Source organism: Suillus fuscotomentosus, assembly GCF_016647785.1.
Source record: "Suillus fuscotomentosus strain FC203 chromosome Unknown F5891scaffold_15, whole genome shotgun sequence".
Taxonomy (NCBI): domain Eukaryota; kingdom Fungi; phylum Basidiomycota; class Agaricomycetes; order Boletales; family Suillaceae; genus Suillus; species Suillus fuscotomentosus.
This window is the reverse complement of record NW_024539527.1, coordinates 631,161-649,900: the sequence shown is the minus strand read 5'-3', so window position 1 is coordinate 649,900 and position 18,740 is coordinate 631,161. Positions and strand designations below refer to the sequence as shown.

The following is an 18,740-nucleotide window of genomic DNA, read 5'->3' as shown; positions in this document are numbered from 1 at the left end:
ACAGGATTTGCATCAATCGTCAATCCACTTGAAATTTCATCATGCAGCATCAGGATGGTGGATCTATGGGATTTTTCACGATCTGCACTCTTGCAATGTGCACCCACTGACAGGACTTCCATATGTTGCGGTGGAATACACATGTGCAGAACAAGATCTACACCAGCAACGCCCGTCATTAATCAAGTTGAAATACCATCATGCAGCTTCAGTTTCTTCATGTTGTACACGTGTTCAAAGTTAACCTTGAACTGTTGGAATATCGGATATTTTAGTTCCAGATTCCTCTCGTGCTCCACCACCGCCCTTGCTGTGCGCACTCTGCTACGGCCCCGCGGCTTCAATTCGCAAGTGGTGTTTGTTCCATCTTCCATTCGGCTGCATGTTCCGGTACCCATTTGTTGCAGATCGAGCATGGCTCGACGCTATGCAACGCATATGCGCACGTCGTCTGCAGAACGAGTTGCGAGGTACATACATGTCAAATTCGATCACGGTCTCTCATTCATTTCCCTGCTGGCTTCCGTAGCATGCATTTCCTCTACAGGGTCGTTTATTTACATCAGGATTCCAAGTCCCTCTGTGGCGGCATCCCATCCGCCCATCAAGCTACCACGCACACGACCCTAAAAAGATGTCTCTACCTATCATATACGCCAAGAGAACCGGATGCACTTCACCATTCACATTTCGCATCCGTCAGGCCGTTCATTCGATTGCCGGCCTGCTCCGTCATTTGTGACCGTATACTGGCATGCCGCCGGTATTGCAAAAAAAACTCTTATCTTCGCTTGTGCTTCTATCAACGTGTCATTGGTTATTGTCGTTCTGCTTCTTGATCAAGGCTGTTACGCTTCTTGCTTTCTGTTTTTGCTACCCGCCATAGGTTCTAGAAAGTGGTGCGCTTGTTGTTCTTGTTCTGCGGCTACAATACACGACATATCGCTATTGGGTCTTGGTGCAGACTCTTCGCGTTCGTGCCGCGTTGGATTCCACGAAATGGCGTTCTCGTCGTCTTGTTCTTATGCTGCGCTCACGCTCACGTCCTGTGCGATATGATTGCTATTGGACCCCGGCGCTGACTCTTCCCGTTTGTATTTATGTCGCTTGGGTGATGACAACGGGACTCCGCCGACTTTTGCTTTCTGACTTCCGCTAATAGCTATCTTGACGCCGACGCGTTTGATATCTGCGATAAGTACCGCAATCAGTGAAATGTGGAGCTTGTGCCTCTGGGAACAGAACTAAAACGCCACCACCCACACAAGAAAGATCTTATTCGCTTTATAAGCGCCCATTTACTAACTTTGTCCTGTATGTGTACTCGCATTCCACCACTGGCAACTTGGACCCTCTTGGACTTTCACCATCTGAACGGACCAGGATCAGACTTGACTTCAACTCATCTACCCGTGTGATCAATGAGGCAAATGGAGATCGTGGAGCTACTGATAGTCGAACGTTCAACGTTCAGCTATTTGTCATGGCTGTACTAGTATTAATCCTGTGATGTCAATTTGCAGGTATGATCAGTACTTCTTCTTCGGACGCTATACTACTCACATACACAGGCCGGTATATCCCGGAACCCGAACGTGGAACAGACTGATCGAGGCTAGGCCTGGATAGATTATGGATACTTAGTGGCACCGGGCTGTACTCGGTCCCGATTTCTGGTCTCGCTGACACATACTCAATGGGGTGGGGTCCTCAATGGTGCGATGCACGCACGGCTGCATGCATGCATGCTGGGAGTCTATCATTACCCACCCGAGGGGGAAAGATGGCATGTGGGTTGGATTGGATATGCACTCACTCACATCTCTTCTATTTCTCTCGGTGGGGTGCCTACCGTGGAAGCTTCTAATAGACGTTAGACGACTCGGATACTGATAGTCGCACCTCGATCATGGTGCGATACACGCATCACGCACGCTGCCAACAGTCTACGCAGTCCAGGGTGGGCAAGATGTGCGACAGCTCTCTCACCCCCTCATGAAACCGGGTGTCTACTGTGGGAGTTTTATGAATCTGAGAAAGGTTAATCGGATTTTCCCCCTTTGGGTGATTGCAGAGTCTGGAGGTGATAAGGATGCTGGGCGGTAGTCACCATGCTGGTGCGCTTTTCTGTCGTGCGTGTTTGTAATGAACTCATGTGAGCTACCAGGTGTTGGATGACCTGTGTCAGACGACATGAAAACCTAGCTTCTATTCCAACTTAGCCCGCTGGTGGCGTGGGACGTAAGCCTAGTCTCTTCAATCCAACGATCGATACTTGGTCCGCAGTTGATCGTGTTGACGTCTTTCTTTTCTGAGATTGACTGTGGTCAGGTTCTATGGTTGTATTTTAATTTTGTCAGATTATTGACTTCAGGTTCGTGGCGCATACTGCGAGTTATGCACACAAATTGTGGAGATGAAGACATAGCTTTTGTTGCGGCACGGCGACTTACAAGACATGGGTCGTAATGGAGCAGAGGCTATGTTTATACAATGCAGCCATCGATGCTCGATCTATGTTTAGGATGGACTCGACGGTTGATGTTGACCATGTTGGCGTCTGTCTGTCCGTCTGTTTAGGGATTCAGGTAAGGTCTAATGGAATTTTCCTCGGGCGTCATTGTACAGTGGTGAGTTTTTCTGATTTTAGAGATTTGTTGTTAAACGCTAAAGCTTAAGCGCTTAAGACTTGAGTCTGACCAGGCTCTTGGAAAATTTTTACTACGCAGGAGGGGAGAATGTGTAGGTCTTCCACAATTTAGTCCTGACCAAAGTTGAGGATGAACTCGACAGTTGATTATGTTGTTGTCTGTCCGTTTATCAGACTGCCACAAGGTTGGTAAACATCGGGTCGTGCTTGAGCGTCTGATGAGACGCCGTGCGAGTCCGACGATACTGAAATTCAAATTCCAGATCTAACGGACGGGAACCATGTCGATTTCCACCTCATGTCGACTCCACCTTTTATATATTCATCGATCGTCGTACACCAGTATAATAAATCTTCAATGTACAACCGAGCCAGTTCGATGGCCCATCATTTTGCTCAATCGAGACTCGGCTGCAGAGGGCGGTGAATTCCCATCTCCTCGGGTTTCCCTTCCGAATCAGGTAGTGGAACAAGATATTTCATGGCAGATGCTCCTAACCTTCGCAGCCCTAGTCCCAAATTCGCCGTTTTTTAATACTGCGGGACACCAAGCGAGTTTTGCGCAAGTTTCTTATGTGCCATGTACGATCGCGTATCCCACGCTAAGGAAGACCTTTGCGGTATCCGTATATTATCATCCTGACACACAAAGTTGGATGGATATCTGAAATGTGCATGCGCATGGAGCAAGGGTTCAAATGCTTTCTTTCTTCTATTAGTCTGCCTAAGGGTGACTAGCTTTGATAGGTAAATGAAATGCATCATATGTATAAACTTGGTGGCTACCCCAGCTAGAAGATGCCGCAGCAAAGGTAGCAGCCTTTAACATCTGACCAGTAGGGTGCGTAGTCTTTCTCGCAGTTAGCGGATTTCGGAACTTCGTAGCAAATGTCTACGCATGAACCATGGGCGATAGCTGGCTTCACCCCGGCGGCAACGGCAAGGATGGCGAGGTAAGCGAACTGAATTTTCATGGTGTCTAGTGTATGCGTTCATCGTCAGTGATGACTATTAGCGCCGGCAAACCGCCCACCTTGAAAGTTTGGGTGTGTTCTACGCAAAGGTGCTAATAATGGCACGTAGAAGAGCTAAATGTGAGATGAACACAATGTTCAAGTCGCTCAAGTCTGATCACGTACCGTAAACGAGGCGATTTTGTTTGGGGATCTGAGACTTATCACGCTTGTCAATTTATATGCCACTGGAAGTCCTCAGTACTTCAAGTTGTTACTAGTTCTGCAGTCACCGTCCGATCGCTACAGTAGTGACCGGAAGAACCTAACAGCTACAATATATAGCCTCGACTTGCCGCTGGTTCCAACATTAACAGAGGTGCAGAGGCGGCAAACTTTGATATATGGCATGCTCTGCAAGCGGCAACGCACGAGTGATTCAGCCGGCAGCGTGCAAGTTTCGAAATCAAATAAAAGGCGGCCAAGGAAGTTGGGACAGTAATTAGTAGTGGGAAGGACACGGGCTCGAAACAGAGTACTTGAGGAGGGAAGCACCAGGGCATTCAATATTCAACACTCAGGGGTCCAGCATAGAGCTATAAGATTGCGCGGTAGGTCCAGGCCTGATCATATAGCCATTAATCTGTGATCGTGCCTCAGTAATACAGCATAGAGCTATAAGATTGCGCGGTAGGTCCAGGCCTGATCATATAGCCATTAACCTGTGACCGTGCCTCAGTAATACTTGGGCAAGGGACACTCACATTTCAATGAATCCCTAGACGGACTTATATATGCACCGGCGGTATGACGACAAAACGAACCGTCACAGGGTACAGGGTAGAAAGAGCGGTATTGCAGGGGGTATCTGTTGCACTGGTCATTAGAAGATGGGACGGCAACTGAAGCTGAGTTGCATGACAGAAAGAGTATCATCATCATAGTATTGTCGAGCAAAATTTCCCTACCCGAATCACGGCACGACGGCGCGAACGAGTGTGGAAATGAAAATCTGGATTCCAAGGGTAGGGTAATATTGTTGAGATCAGGTGTGCAGAGCCAATAGACTCGGTACACGGTCTGTGAGGGTCAGATCCAGTGTCGGGTTAACTGCCTAGGAGAACGGCGATCGAGCCGCAGTGACAACGTTAAATATGATGCAACCATACTGCCTCAAGATCTTAGAGGACTCCAACGACGACGTAGTTACGACACTTCAAAACTGCGGTCATGGGAATCAGCTTCAAACTTTCCGACAACGGCGATTTGGTCACAAACCAAAACGCATGATGGTTAAGCAGAGTCTACTCTTGTCCGCCGGATTGGTTCGGGTTCACGGCAAATTTCAAGGCGAGTCCTAAAACCTATCTTGAATAGGTGTCGGAAGGTCCTATCGTAAGCACCCTACTAAGATGACATGACTCGTCAATGAGCCCTGCGGTAACACACTTGGCTGAGAAATGGGTATCAAGACAATTAATATAACTCACAAAGATAAGATGATTGGCATAAGCATCGAGTGCCCTCGGAGGTGTGAAAAAAAGTATGCGCCATAGAAAACTTTGTTCGTTTGTAATCACTGCGGGCCCGCGCAGGTTTATTTGTTTGTATTTGTGGCGGCACGCTGATTCACACCTGGCGCGGACATCCTAGGATCGAAATACTTAGTAGTGGTACTCAGAATAGGTTTTGGAAGGTTTTGAAACTCGGTTAAATGCCGGCTAAACGCTTCAAACTCACGGCTAGAAACCTCGGCCGATTCAAGGTCAGGCCGGTATCGTACGTCGGACTTTGAAACAACTATGCCTCCTGCCCGTCTTGAACAGAATGTCAGGGAGTTGGACACTCTGGGGCCAAAATCTGGGGCAGACTCTGGGGCCTGACTCTGGGGCCCATCGGCAAGTCTGGCAGAGTACAGCTGAGTTTAAACACCGTTTGATGACAAAGCCCAGCCCGCTCATTGCTGATCATTGATGATCAGCGTCTCCCGCCTGCCCACCGCTGCCTGCCAGTATGCAGCTGTTGTTGGAATACTGCACTCATACTCCGCCCCATGTCTACCTTATGACAATGTTTTACAACTAGATACCACATAAGCCCTCAGTGTGGTGGAACAAACTGAGGGAAGGTGAGAAGGTGAAATGACTACAAGTATTATGGTTCGAATTCCAACAACTAACTCCGCTTATCACATCAGCATGCAAGGCATTAACACTCCTCCTCGATTCCTCACTGAAGTCCTAGACAGATGCGTAAATGTTCGAAATCCTTGCGTGCAAGTGCTTTTGTAAATATGTCGGCGGCGTTATTAAATGATTTAACATAAGAAAGTTTGAGTTGTCCATGCGAGACGCGTTCGTGAATGGAGTGAATGGCGATATCAATGTGTTTAACTTTTGAGTGATAAGAGGCATCTTCAGATAAAGTAATTCCGCCAGTGTTATTGCAGAGGAGAGGAGTGGCGGATGGTTGTGCGAAGTCGATTTCGAAGTAGTAACAGTCCGTAACCACGTCAGCTCTTTGGATGCGTCGGACGCAGCTACGTATTCAGCTTCGCAGGTTGAGAGGGAGATGGTCTTTTGTTGACGAGCACTCCATGTTACCATGCCGCTTCCTAGGGTAAAGCAATAGCCAGAGACTGATCGGCGAGTGTCGGGGCAATTGGCAAAATCGCTATCCATGAATCCGAGTAGTCTCGCTGGATGGTCGCCGCTGAGTACGAGTTTGATGGCACGAGTCCCTTTGAGGTATCGGACAACGTGCTTCGCAGCATCCCAATGGACCAGGCCATAACAGTCAAGATGTCGACATAGTTGCTGGACTGCTGTGTGCTATGTCAGGACACGTACCTATGGCAAGATACATAAGCGAGCCGACAAGGGATCTGTAGGGAGTATGCGTCATGAGGTCGTGTTGAGCATCGGTCGAAGGCGAATGGGTGCGCCATGAAAGGTGAAGTCCGGTTTCCATGGGAGTTGAAACTGGGGCAGCGTCAGCCAAGCCAAACTGTGTGATGATTCGGTCGATGAGCGCTGGTTTGAGAAAGACTGATGGTGCAGGTTGCTTCGGTTATGTTCCATGGCAATGCCTAGGCAGAAGTGTGCTTCACCTAGGTCAGAGATAGACCATTTAGTACGAAGCTGAGTCTTAAAGTCAGCGATGATGGCCTTGTTGCTCCTGACAGTGAGGAAATCGTCCACATGTATAGCGACGAGGAGTACACCCTGGGTAGTTTTGCGGTAATATATGCAGTGCTCGCATTTTAGACGCGTGAAACCCCAAGATAGCATGGCGTCATTCATGGTGCGGTTCCAGACTAGACCCCCTTGTTTCATGCCGTATAGGCCCTTTTGAAGCTCCCAAAGCCAATCCTCTTTGCCGGGCTCGAGGAACCCTTCTGGCTGGTGCATGTAGCACACTTCATCAGATTCGAGTAGGCCGTGCAGGAACGCCATCTTAATGTCGATTTGGTCGATCTCCCAGTCCAAAGCAGCGCTGAGATGAGTCAGAATGCGAAAAGATTCAAGCCGTGTGGTTGGTGCGGAGGTCTTGGTGTAGTCTTGACCCCAAACGGCAGAGTATCCATGACAAACGTACCATGCTTTGAAGCGTACGGGATTCCCGTGTTGGTCTTGTTTAAGTTTGAAGATGGGGTGCCCACACATGATCTTGCGACCAGGAGGTACAGCGGACCGTGGCACAAGCTTGTAGACACCAAGGTCCCGTAGTGAGTTGAATTCGTCACGGAGAGTGGAAGTCCATTCTGGGGCGTGTGTGGAAGCCATAGCCTCTGCGTAGGAGGAAGGGTCGTTGGGAAGCTCGTGTTTGAGGTTATCCGGCATAGCTGCGAAAGCATCAGCAAGCGCTGCAAACTCCTCCTCAGTAAAAACAGCAGCAAGGGCTTGTTCACTGGGAGAGTCGGCAGGGGAGAGTGCCTTGAGATGATCAGCAGTTTCCAGGGAATCCAGAACAGCTCGTTGAGTTGGCGACACATAGGACTTACTGTCCATGGCGCACTGACGTTCAGACGGTATGGGAACACGTGGGGAATGCCGTGGCTGCACTGGTAGGGATGGCTGTGCTGGTAAGGTTGGCTGTGTGGGTGTAGGAGAGTCAACATCAGGGACCTCTTCAACAGAAACAGACAAGTTATGAGGCACAGATGATAGGGGAGCCGGAGGTGACAATGAAGGGACGGAAGGCGAAGCTTGGTGAGATTCTATAAATGACACATGGTGAGAAACAAAAACTTTGTGGGATTGCCGATGATAGCATTGATAAGCTTTTGAGTCGAGAGCGTATCCGATCAGCACACATTCAACAGACCAATCAAGCACCTTAGGGTTGTGTCAGTTTTGGATAAGTACGAAGGCCCTACAGCCAATCTCACATAAGTGTGAAAGATCCGGTTTATGCCCGTACCATTGTTCAAAGGGCGTATGACCTTCTTGGGAGATAACTGGGGTGCGGTTGGATAAGTAGCACGCGGTAAGTACGAACTCATCCCATCTATTGACAGGAACACTGCAAGTGGAGCGCATTGTACGAGCTTTACCCATCAGAGTCCGATGCATGCGTTCCACGCGCCCATTATGTGCTGAGGTGTAGGGGGCAGTAAATTGATGCTGAGTTCCACACGAGAGGAGCCACTTTCGCATTGACTCGGACTTCAATTCCCCATTGTCGGTGCAATATATACTGACTGTAGAGCCTGATTCGACTTCATGAGTGCGTGTCCAGGCCTGTAGTGCTGGGAATGCTGCGGACTTAGTTGGAAGGGGAATAGACCAGACATGGGAAGAATAGTCGTCAATGATATCCATGATGTATTTATTGCTGGCAGCTGATATGGTATCAGGGTGCTCCATTAAGTCGACATGAACAATGCCCAACTTCCTACTAGACCTAACACCTTGACGAACGGTCAGAACACTAGTCCGAGTCTGTTTGCCCAGGATGCAGGCGTCACACTTGGGTGGAATGGTAGAGAGATTAATGGGCATACCAGTAGCATTGCCGGAGTGGGCAAGATCGTAGACAGCACAGTAATTCGCATGTCCGAGCCAACGGTGCCAAGACTCGAGTGTAGGCTTCTGGTGAGCAAAATAAGCGTGTTCAGTGGAGAGTGCATACAGCCGGCGGGAAGTGAGTGTGCCGGACAGCATGTGGTTGCCACTACAAGATTGGACCCAGCAAGTGGCGGCGTCAAAGGACGCGGTGCAACGATGTGCCTCGCAGAGAGCAGACACAGATCAAGCATACCATCGCACCAGGTATGAATAGTACGTTGTCGAGGGTGATGTGAATTCCTCTGGTGACAATGAGATGCAGAGTGCCGATGCTGATAGCTTGGACTGACGAGCCCCCAACACCATTGACTGAGCGAGGTGGGATAGGGTGAAGACTAAAGAAGTCGGCCTGGTCGTTGCTGATGTGCACTGAGGCACCGCTATCAAGGAAGAACAGTACGACAGAGGGATCCACGATGGTGCATTGATGTTGATTGGGAGCTTTGTACGTGAGACCTGTGAAGTCAACTGGATGGGTCTGAGCGCGCCAATTGAGACTGGTAGTGAGGGAGTCAACGGAGGCGAGTAGCGTAGTGTATTCATCCTCACTGGCATCCGATAATTCATGAATGAATGCGGGAGTGATCTCGTCACTGGCAAGACCTGCAAATTCGGTAGTAGAGGATGCTGTGGGCTCAGATGGCCCAGGGGTGGATGCGACATAGATGGCCTGGTGACTCTCGCTGTCAAGTAAGTAGGCGCGTCCACTCGTATCGTAACGTAGGCCACCTGGTTTCCCAGTAGCAGCAGTTGGCTTGGCTGTGCTTTTGCTAGTGGTGGTAGAGGTGTTCTTAGCCTCTCGGGCTGCACGTTTGCGGGCCAATACTTCATCGCATTTCCCTTCCATCACTCCTCCTTTGCTAAAACAATCTTTGGTGGGGTGACTAGTATTACCACAGGAGCCACAAGGCATGCGATCACCGCGATGATTCCCCCCCTTGCCTGTGGCGGCGAGTGCGACATCTCCTCCCTTAGACTTCTTGGTATTGATCAGTTGTTGTTCGACATCCAGTCTAGAATGGATGTTGGAAGGTCCATAGGGATTGGCGGAGGTGCTAGTGGTGAGGGCATCTGCAATGTGGTTACGCACGTGCAGGAGGTCGTCCGCCATAGCATTCAACATCATAATGGTGAGAAAATCTTCTTCCTTAGGGATGCCGATGGCATATATGCGCCTAACGATGTCGTTAAGGAGGGTATTCGTGGTGGAAAGGCGTTCAGAACACAGATACTTGACTGCGAGGGCCTGTTGGATGAGCAGGATTTGGGCTATAGGGCCAACTTTCTCATGTTGGGATTTGAGAGCGTTCCACACGAGGTGAGCATTGGTGTACGCCCGGAGGAATTCGTTGTCCTTGGGACTCGAGCGAGTGCATAACACAGCTACTATACACAAGTTATTCAAATCCCAGTGTCCCGCACTGGAGGGGTTGACGATGGGGTCCGGATGTGGGACAAGACCAAGGATGTAGCCACCTCCGTGTTTAAGAAGGAGGTAGTTTTGCATACAGTCTGACCATACTCCCCAGTTGTTTTTGCTTCGATCGAGGACCTCGATCTTGTCAAGATCAGTCTGACTGAGCGTGATTGCAGTGATGGAAGCACGGAGTGGGGTGATGGTGGCAGTAGGCACAACGGCAATGGTTGGGCTGAGAGTCGAGCTCTTAGCACCAGAACTTCTGGAACGAGTATGCGCTGTTGACGGCATGAGGACAAGAGGCGAGGGGTTGATAAGTGGTGGCCTGCGAGTATATATACTTGTGTTAATTTTCGATGTCCAAAGAAGGAAGCATTAAACGTTGCGATGACATCTAGAGAAGTGAGTAAGATCCTCGAGGGTTTAATGACCCGGCGAGGTTGTTCCTGAGGCCCACTGGCATGTCTAGTTTGGTAATTCTGCTCCTCGATTTACGAGAGAGCAGGGCTCATAACCTTTTACAACTAGATACCACGTAAGCCCTCAGTGTGGTGGAACAAACTGAGATTAATACCTAGATACTACGTAAGCCTAAGCTATCATTAGTATCTAATGGCGGTCCGAGTAATGTAAGAACGGCTTACCCTCAGTGTGGTGGAACAAACTGAGGGAAGGTGAGAAGGTGAAATGACTATAAGTATTATGGTTCGAATTCCAACAACTAACTCCGCTTATCACATCGGCATGCAAGGCATTAACACAATGCCATGCTCGCTACTCTCTCTTATCTGCCCCCTTCCTGTGTTTCCTACCCGCCCGCCAACCCGTCGCTCTTTGATGGAGACATGATGTGGCTGTGGTTGGAGGATATTGTCCTTTAGTAAGTTAGCACGGCGCATGAAACTCACAAGGTCAACAAATGAGATATGGGCGAGTGTTGGATGCCCTTGGAGTGAGGTCAACAGGTTGCTGATATGCGGGTCAGGTGGCATTATTGACATAGTGGTAGCTGACAGAGATCGTGTCGATGTGGTGGGGTGGCTGTGGTGGTGAGATCACATCGGTGTGGCTGATGGCGGGGTGGCTGTGATTACGTGCGCATGATGTTGAAACTCCAATTGAAACAAACAGGTGCCCCAGAGTTTGGCCCCAGAGTCCACCGCAGATTTGGCCCCAGAGTGTCCATTTCCTGGATGTCCTCGTCGTGAATGTGTTTGATGTTCTGCATGCCTCAAATCTAATGCTCCATTGGACTTGAGGGCAATGGACGATGCATCAACCTCTCGAGGACTGCCCAAAGATTCATCTGGACCATGACTAGCTATTAGTGGTAAAGCGACCGCACTCTTACTGATACATTAGTAAATTATCTGATGACTCAAGCTGCTGATTGTAGGGTCCTATTTTACTCTGATGGGAAAAAAGCAATGGCTGCTGTCGACGACCATCCATTGGGGTTGGATAAAGGCCAAATTTACCAGAATATTGCCAAGCTCTTATTTGCAGGCCACCCTAAGTATGGTGCCACATATACCATCAATCCCAAGAAATTCCATGACGCAGTTGACAACTGTATTGGAACGTACATTGTTTTATTTTTTTGTTCCGTTCATGAAAATACTAAAATTTGTGCAGTCTTAGGGATAAATACAAGAAACTTAAGGTGACATTTAGCAGCACCGGCACTGGTGTGATGCTGGCTGAAGGGACTCAAGCAGAGAACTTATTAGATGAGTCCCTGTCTTAATTTTTTAGTTCTCAATCGATTGATCATCATAGATGCAGCACTTTTGGAGCTGCCATGGTACATGGAATTAGATGCAATTTGGCATTCTAATCTGTCCATGGCCGCAGTAACCCACTCCTCAAAGCCAGGCGTTGATCATGCCGGCATGCTATATTCACTTGTTCAATCACATGGTGGGGCTGGTCCCCCACACACTTCAGCACTACTTCGCAATGGTCATCTCACGCTTCCACATATCCCTCACCTTCTGGTACTGTGCCTTCACATTATGGCCAAGCATACTCTCCGGGCCCTCATATACCTTATCACACAAATACCCTTGAAATGCCTCATGCTGGGAGTTCGCAATTCCCTCCTGCTCCTGCTCTCACTTTGGCTCCTGCTCCCTTCACTCCTGCTCCTGCTCCTGCTCCCTCTCATACCACCCCTTACAATACATCCCCCCAATTCCACCTTCCCGGTCTTCTGACACCAAAAGATGCTCTCAACAATCATAACACCGATGACGACGACTTCAATCAAGACATCAGCGGACTGTTTGATGCCCCACTTGGAGATTATTTTGAAGATGATTATATGATGGTCGAGGAGACGACCAATAGCCCTTCCCATGTTGCAGGGAAGAAACGGCAGCTTCCCTCGTCACCATCGCCCCCTCCTAATGCTCCAGAACCATTCCACAGGCCTGCAAAATCCCCGGCATCTTCCTACAACAACTGCTCAGTGTTCAGCTTACAGAAGCCATTGAGCTGTGGGGGACGATGCAAACGACCATCAGAGATGTTGTGGAGCACATCAACGACACGAAATACTACCTCGACATCAGACTACTTTGTGTCCCCAACTCCCCAGACGTCACTTCCAACCAGTGCTGGCAGTTTGAAGAAGAAAAAAGCTAAATCAGACGTGATGGAACAGGTGGATCAGATAAAGGATGAGATCCAGAGTATGCACTCTGATGCCATGTCCCACCATGACAGCAAGCACCAGCGCTTCCTCGCAAAGCTCAACACAAAGAGCAAGCACAATTGTGACATCAAAAAGTATGAGTGGCTTCACACTAACCATGAACATGAGGCCTCCCAAGCCACTGTAAGCCATCAGCGGCTGCAGGAGACCAAAGACACTGAAATTTGCCTTTGTGAGACGGATATCCAAGTCCACAAGGCACATTCCTTGGTGCTCAAGAAAGAGGCAGAGACCCTCTGACTCAAAATCCAGTACCACCAAATGATGCAGGCCAGCAAGGCCTCAGCATCAGATGGAGGAGCTGGATGAGTCTTTTTTTTGTCATGTTGTCGTCTCCATTGTGTTGTCATGTCTGTTGTGTTGTCGTCTCTGTCACCATCATCATCATCATCTCATTGTCATTGTTGTCTTGTTGTCATCATCATTATCTTGTTGTTGTCTCATCATCATCATCATCTTGTCGTCGTCGTTGTCGTTATCATTGTCGTCGTCATTATCGTCTCATCATCATTGTTGTCATCATTGTCTCGTTATCTCATTATCATCTCATCGTCGCTCATCTATCTGTTGTCACTATGTCATTTGTTGCTGTATGTTTGTTGACATCTTTATTTTATTTTATTCCATTGCATGCACATGTTTTTGGTGCTGTAATTGTTGGTACTTTCTTGATTGATATTTATGTAAGTATTTTCTCCCTTTAAACCTATGCACTTGGCTTATGTTAGTGTAGTCACTATCATAATCATCACATTCGTGGAGACCAAAGGATCAAATAGATCATTGGAACCTTCAAATCGACTCCCTGGTTACTGCCTATCTAGACTATCATTCACAAGATTCTGGAGATGGCATGCCAATCCTTGACAATACACCTATTGAGCCACTGCCAGACATGATAGATCACCTTTCCATCAATGACATTGAACTTGTAGATATATTCAGTAAGTATCAGCCTCTGTTCTGTCCAGCCACTGAATTTAGCCCTCCTTCAGAGCAAACTTGCTCATCCATTTGCCTGCCTCCCTCTCATAAGTATCCCAATGGGACGCTCATTTATCATGGGTATATTAGATGTGCGCTGATATATCTGACTATTGCGATATCGCTTTGCACACTTGCTAGCTACCATCAATCTCATCGAACATGTCCTCATTTTGGTATTCAAGCACAATGTAAAGCTCTTGCATTTCTTCACGATGTCAGTTGTCCCCTTTACAGTCAGACCTGTCTCCTGATAGTTGGATTATTAGATCCCATATTGACCATACCTGAATACGCAATTCTCTGTTGCCTATGACATTTATCTTGAAATCATTCATTATGTGGAACAACATCTGCAAGCATCACTGGGTTGTGATACACCAAACTGGTGTCTATTGAATTCATGTCCTGCATGTTTCTATAAGCTTTGCAATGAGCCAAAACTTGACTTTGACTGGCTAATATCTATCAATGGCAACAACAGCTTGAAACAGTGGGACTCTATGATATATGGGAACACTCCACGCATGGATTCTCATAGGGCTCATACAGACTATTGGGTTGAACCCGAAGCTGTGGACTGTTACGACGTGTGTCGCGTGCGAACTGGGATAATCTAACAGCGACGATCACGACAGTGATACCTCGTGCTGAGAGTCCGAGGTCGGCTCCTACAGAAGAGCAGGAGTTGCGTACGTTCACGGAGGTGAACGATGATAGCGAGTTACAGGCAGAAGGGGTCTCAAGTCCTTCTGAAGGTACGGATCTGATGTCGAGCAGGTAGCTTTAGCAGGACAAAGGTTTCAATGGTAAACCCAGTAGGATTAAAGTAAGGAACATCTACTTTAATCCGTCGACCTTATATAAGGCTACTCTATCGTATCTAAGCTCAGCCTGAAGCTGGGTTCTAAGTGCTTATCTATCGAGTCAGAGATACCATGCATGAGGCAGGCTTCTATCCATGATAAGGACCGCGAAGCGTCCTTCTATCAGTACATGAGGCAACACGAGGCTTGCCTTCTATCTTGATAACATATATAGGTCTTCTAGACCTATGTCGTCATATCATGTAAGCGATCCAGATCGTTTACCTAATCCGGCATCTTCCGGACTTCTCTTCTATTTCGTCATCTGTTCGTTATCTATCATCAAGGCCCAAGGGCCTGGGTATCGTATCGTATCGTTGCCGTGCGAGGTGGCAGAGGGCAGGTCGTGTAGCTGGGGGCTCACGTAGTCACTGTAACATTACCCCATTACTACGCACAAAGTCACCGGCTTTGTGTATTCATCAAACATCTTCTTCCATCGTAGCGGCGGGTAGTGTAGGAATTGTTATCGTGGATGTAGAAGGTGCGGAGGGAGGTTCAGAGGCAGGGGAAAGTTCAGTGGGATGCTGAAGTTCAAGATCCGTGAGTGCCTTTCGATTATTCTCCCAATCTAAGAGAGCTTCGAAAAACTTCTCTTCATCGCTAAACTCTTGGAGTACTATGCGTCCGTTGAGTCGCGGGCAGTGGACCGACAGATGGTCAGGTCCTAGTTCATCGCAGATGCAACAAACATAATCTGGACATCTTCTGAACTGATGTCCAAATCCTCCGCAGCGCCTGCAGAGCGTCTTACGGGTTCGATCTATGGCAGCCGCCTTTCTTCTCAGCGGGCGTACCGGGCGGGGTTCTTCTATGAGAGGCTTCACTTCAACTTTCTTTATCGCTAGGTCGGTGATATCGGAGAAGTCGAGGGGGAGTAAGTGAAGTGCGAAGTTTCTGATCCGCCGTTGCAGATGAAGTACAGCAAGTTTCCGAGTTGCTTCATCCAGGTCAACACGATTGGCTACATCTTCCAGCAGCTTCGTGGTTCGTATAATGCAGACTGTGAGGGATGTACACGCTGCAGTTCTGGCGTCTTGATCACCAAGGATTTCGTCGATCGCTTGGGAGTACGCGGGGGTCAGGATAGCAGCTTCATTGAACGCGCTGTTTTCCGTCATCCTGAGGACTGTTCCGTAGTCAGAGTTCTTCGGTGTCATTTTGATAGAGTCGATGTCGATGGAGTTCGTCATGATGATGGAGGTTCGTTGGGAGAGATGTTCGGGGATCGAGAGGGTTTATAACCTTCTTTCCAGATCAATCCAAGCTCCGTTTCAATCTAAACTTGTTATCGTTATCTCTTATCATCTTATCTAGCCATGAGGCTAACTCGTGTTCGAGATTCTTCTTCGCTATCAGAGGGAAAGTGCCGTGATAGGTACTATCGTCCTTTATCTTTGTTGAAAGATCAGGTCGTCATCAGAGGGTGGTCGTCATTGCCATGATGGGTTCTAGAGGGTTCCATGGGCTTGCAGGAGTTTCCGTGGAGTTCGTTTCGTGATAGTTTAGCCTCGTTCCGGAGGTCTGGTCTTCTTATCTTCTATAGATCCATTTCTGGGTTCTTTTATCAGATGTCGAAGGTACGGGTCCGAGCGTGGGTGCCAAGGCTTGCAGGAGTTTCTTGGGGTCGTCCAGCGGGGAGGTCGTCTTCTATTACCCTTTGTTTACATACGTGGTCAACTCGGGTGGTCGAAGTGCAGTGATGTGAGGGGTCCCGAAGCTTGCAGGAGTTTTCCGGGGTTCGTCCTTTTCATCGTCTAGTTTCAAGTCATCACGGACAATCGTAGTTTAGGGTCATTCCGGACCAACAATAGAAGTTGGTCGAGTTCGGGATTAGTTGATCAGTGTTCAGGGTGGAGTAGGCGTGGAAAATAAGTAAAAGGAGGATTTCACCCCCTTACTAAGCCATTAGTCACCGACTAATCATATCCAATCAGAAGTCTAGGCCAGGGAGCGGGCCATCGTCTTCGAATTCGTTTCCTCCTGAATCTATCATTCGCAGATCATGCGAAGAGGGTGCGTTATCGTCTTCATCCTCGTCATCCTCGGAGTTTTCCATGTCAATAAATCTGACAAAACTCGGCCCGGCGTCTTCTTCTTCCTGTTTTATTTCATTCTGACGATATGCTTCGTGGACTGAAGCAATTCGTTCGATGAAAATATCCTGGGCTTCTTGTAACACAGGAGGGAGTTCGGTATCAGAAGATAGCGTCATTGCTTCTTCGGAATTATGCGCGGGTGTCATGGAGAGTTTGAGGGAATTCGGCGGTTCATCGGCGGTTAAATATGCCGGTTCGGGGTCTTCCTCCATTGCGGACTCAGGACTTTCATAGAATCTGAGTTTCTTGGCGGTGGGAGGGTCTTCGATTCGGACTGCGCGTCCTTTTCCGAGAACGGATATCGGTTCTCCAGAAAATTCGAACCTCTGAGTTTTTTCTGGTTCAGGGGCCAGTCTGGGCGCCTTGGATACAGGCGGTTCTTCGTTCATCATTGCACGTCCCTTCCCAAGGACTTGTGCGGGCTCTGCCGAGAATTTATATCGGGCAGGTGCAGGATCTCCTTCTATCTTCATCGGCTGAACAGCCGGTTCAATCTTCTTCGTTCGTGGCGGTTCGGGATAAATGTGGTCAGATATCAGCGCCGGTCTGGAAGTCTTCTTCTGAGTTGTCTCCGGATCAGTGGCCGGTTTCTTCTGTTCATATCTCTTCGCTGCGAGGTTAATTCTAGGCAGCGAGTCTTTCTTCGTCACAGTTTTCGTGGGCTGTGGTGTGGTTTCTGAAGTTTCGACGGGGTTTCCGTCCTGCGGCTCTTCGTAGACCGGTGCAATTCGTGTCGTTTGGGCTAGTGGTACTGTGCCCGAAGAGAAGGTACGGGGAGTTGTCGGGGATACCGATCTTTTTCTCTTCTGTGTCACCTTCTTTTCTTCTTTCAGGAAGAGGGGCGCCTTGCCGTTCTTCTTCCGATCAGAATCTATTTCTTTTTCCTTCTTTCGGGAATCTGCGGTGCTTCTGAGGGTCACCGCGCCGGTTTTCCAATTAATTGCGGGGTTCTGGCTGATAAGCCAAGGTCGTCCGAGCAGGAACTTGTCTTTTGGACCAAGTTCGGCTAGGTAAAACCGTTCGGAAATTACCCGTTCATCGATCTGGAAAGTAAGGTTGCAAAACCTTTCTATCGGCTTCGTTCCGAAGCAGGATCCGTCAGCGTTCGAGAATCTCAAAGGGTTCTCTAGCTGGTGCGTCGAGATGCGGTGCTGTGTGATTATGTCCTGGTTGACAAAGGACTCACACGCCCCAGAATCTACGATCATAGATGTCGCGATAGGGTTGCTTCTCGTTCTGGAGATCAGGGTGGCGTTCACCCGTATGTCCTCCTTAGCCCCGGCTTTCTTGATAGCGCGCAGGGGTTCTTCTTCGATCATCTTTCTCCGTGAGGTTCGGGTCCATTGCGGACAGCTCGCGGCTTTGTGTCCGATGACGTGGCACACAAAACATTTCTTCTCTCGCAAACAGAGGCGAGTCTCCTTCCCAGTGAGGTGTGCAGCGGCGAAGGTGTTTCTGGTAGTTGCCATATTGGAGATGGGTTCTACGATCTTCGTGGTATCCTTTTCTTGGAGCTTTCCACAGTGACGGCGGTTCTTATATTCTTGCGACTGGTCAGGCCGGTACGATCAGGGTTCTAGATCAGGGATATGAAAATCCTTTCGGGGTCTAGGTTCGGGGTTCTACGAGTGTCGGTAACGTTGACAGCAAGTGCGATCAGTTATCTTGTAGCCTGTGATGGAGGCGTACAGTAAAGGGACTTTAATCCTTTGTTACGACGTGTGTCGCGTGCGAACTGGGATAATCTAACAGCGACGATCACGACAGTGATACCTCGTGCTGAGAGTCCGAGGTCGGCTCCTACAGAAGAGCAGGAGTTGCGTACGTTCACGGAGGTGAACGATGATAGCGAGTTACAGGCAGAAGGGGTCTCAAGTCCTTCTGAAGGTACGGATCTGATGTCGAGCAGGTAGCTTTAGCAGGACAAAGGTTTCAATGGTAAACCCAGTAGGATTAAAGTAAGGAACATCTACTTTAATCCGTCGA

The 18,740-nt window shown here is 48.6% G+C and overlaps 2 protein-coding genes across 2 annotated transcripts; both read right to left on the bottom strand.

Moving 5' to 3' along the window:
- Nucleotides 1-4,189: 4,189 nt before the first annotated feature.
- F5891DRAFT_1021798 (uncharacterized protein) lies at nucleotides 4,190-4,567 on the bottom strand (the record flags this gene model as incomplete). Its single annotated transcript, XM_041361202.1, has 2 exons — nucleotides 4,368-4,567; nucleotides 4,190-4,305 (listed from the first exon to the last, which is right to left on the bottom strand). Coding segments are annotated over exons 1-2 (294 nt in total), but the record flags the coding sequence as incomplete, so codon positions are not given.
- A 10,510-nt stretch (nucleotides 4,568-15,077) lies between these two features.
- On the bottom strand, nucleotides 15,078-15,848 carry F5891DRAFT_1186066 (uncharacterized protein; the record flags this gene model as incomplete). The annotated part of the gene is made up of 1 exon (XM_041366637.1): nucleotides 15,078-15,848. The coding sequence occupies one exon, from the start codon at nucleotides 15,846-15,848 to the stop codon at nucleotides 15,078-15,080; it is 771 nt and encodes a 256-aa protein (XP_041228498.1).
- Nucleotides 15,849-18,740: the final 2,892 nt, after the last annotated feature.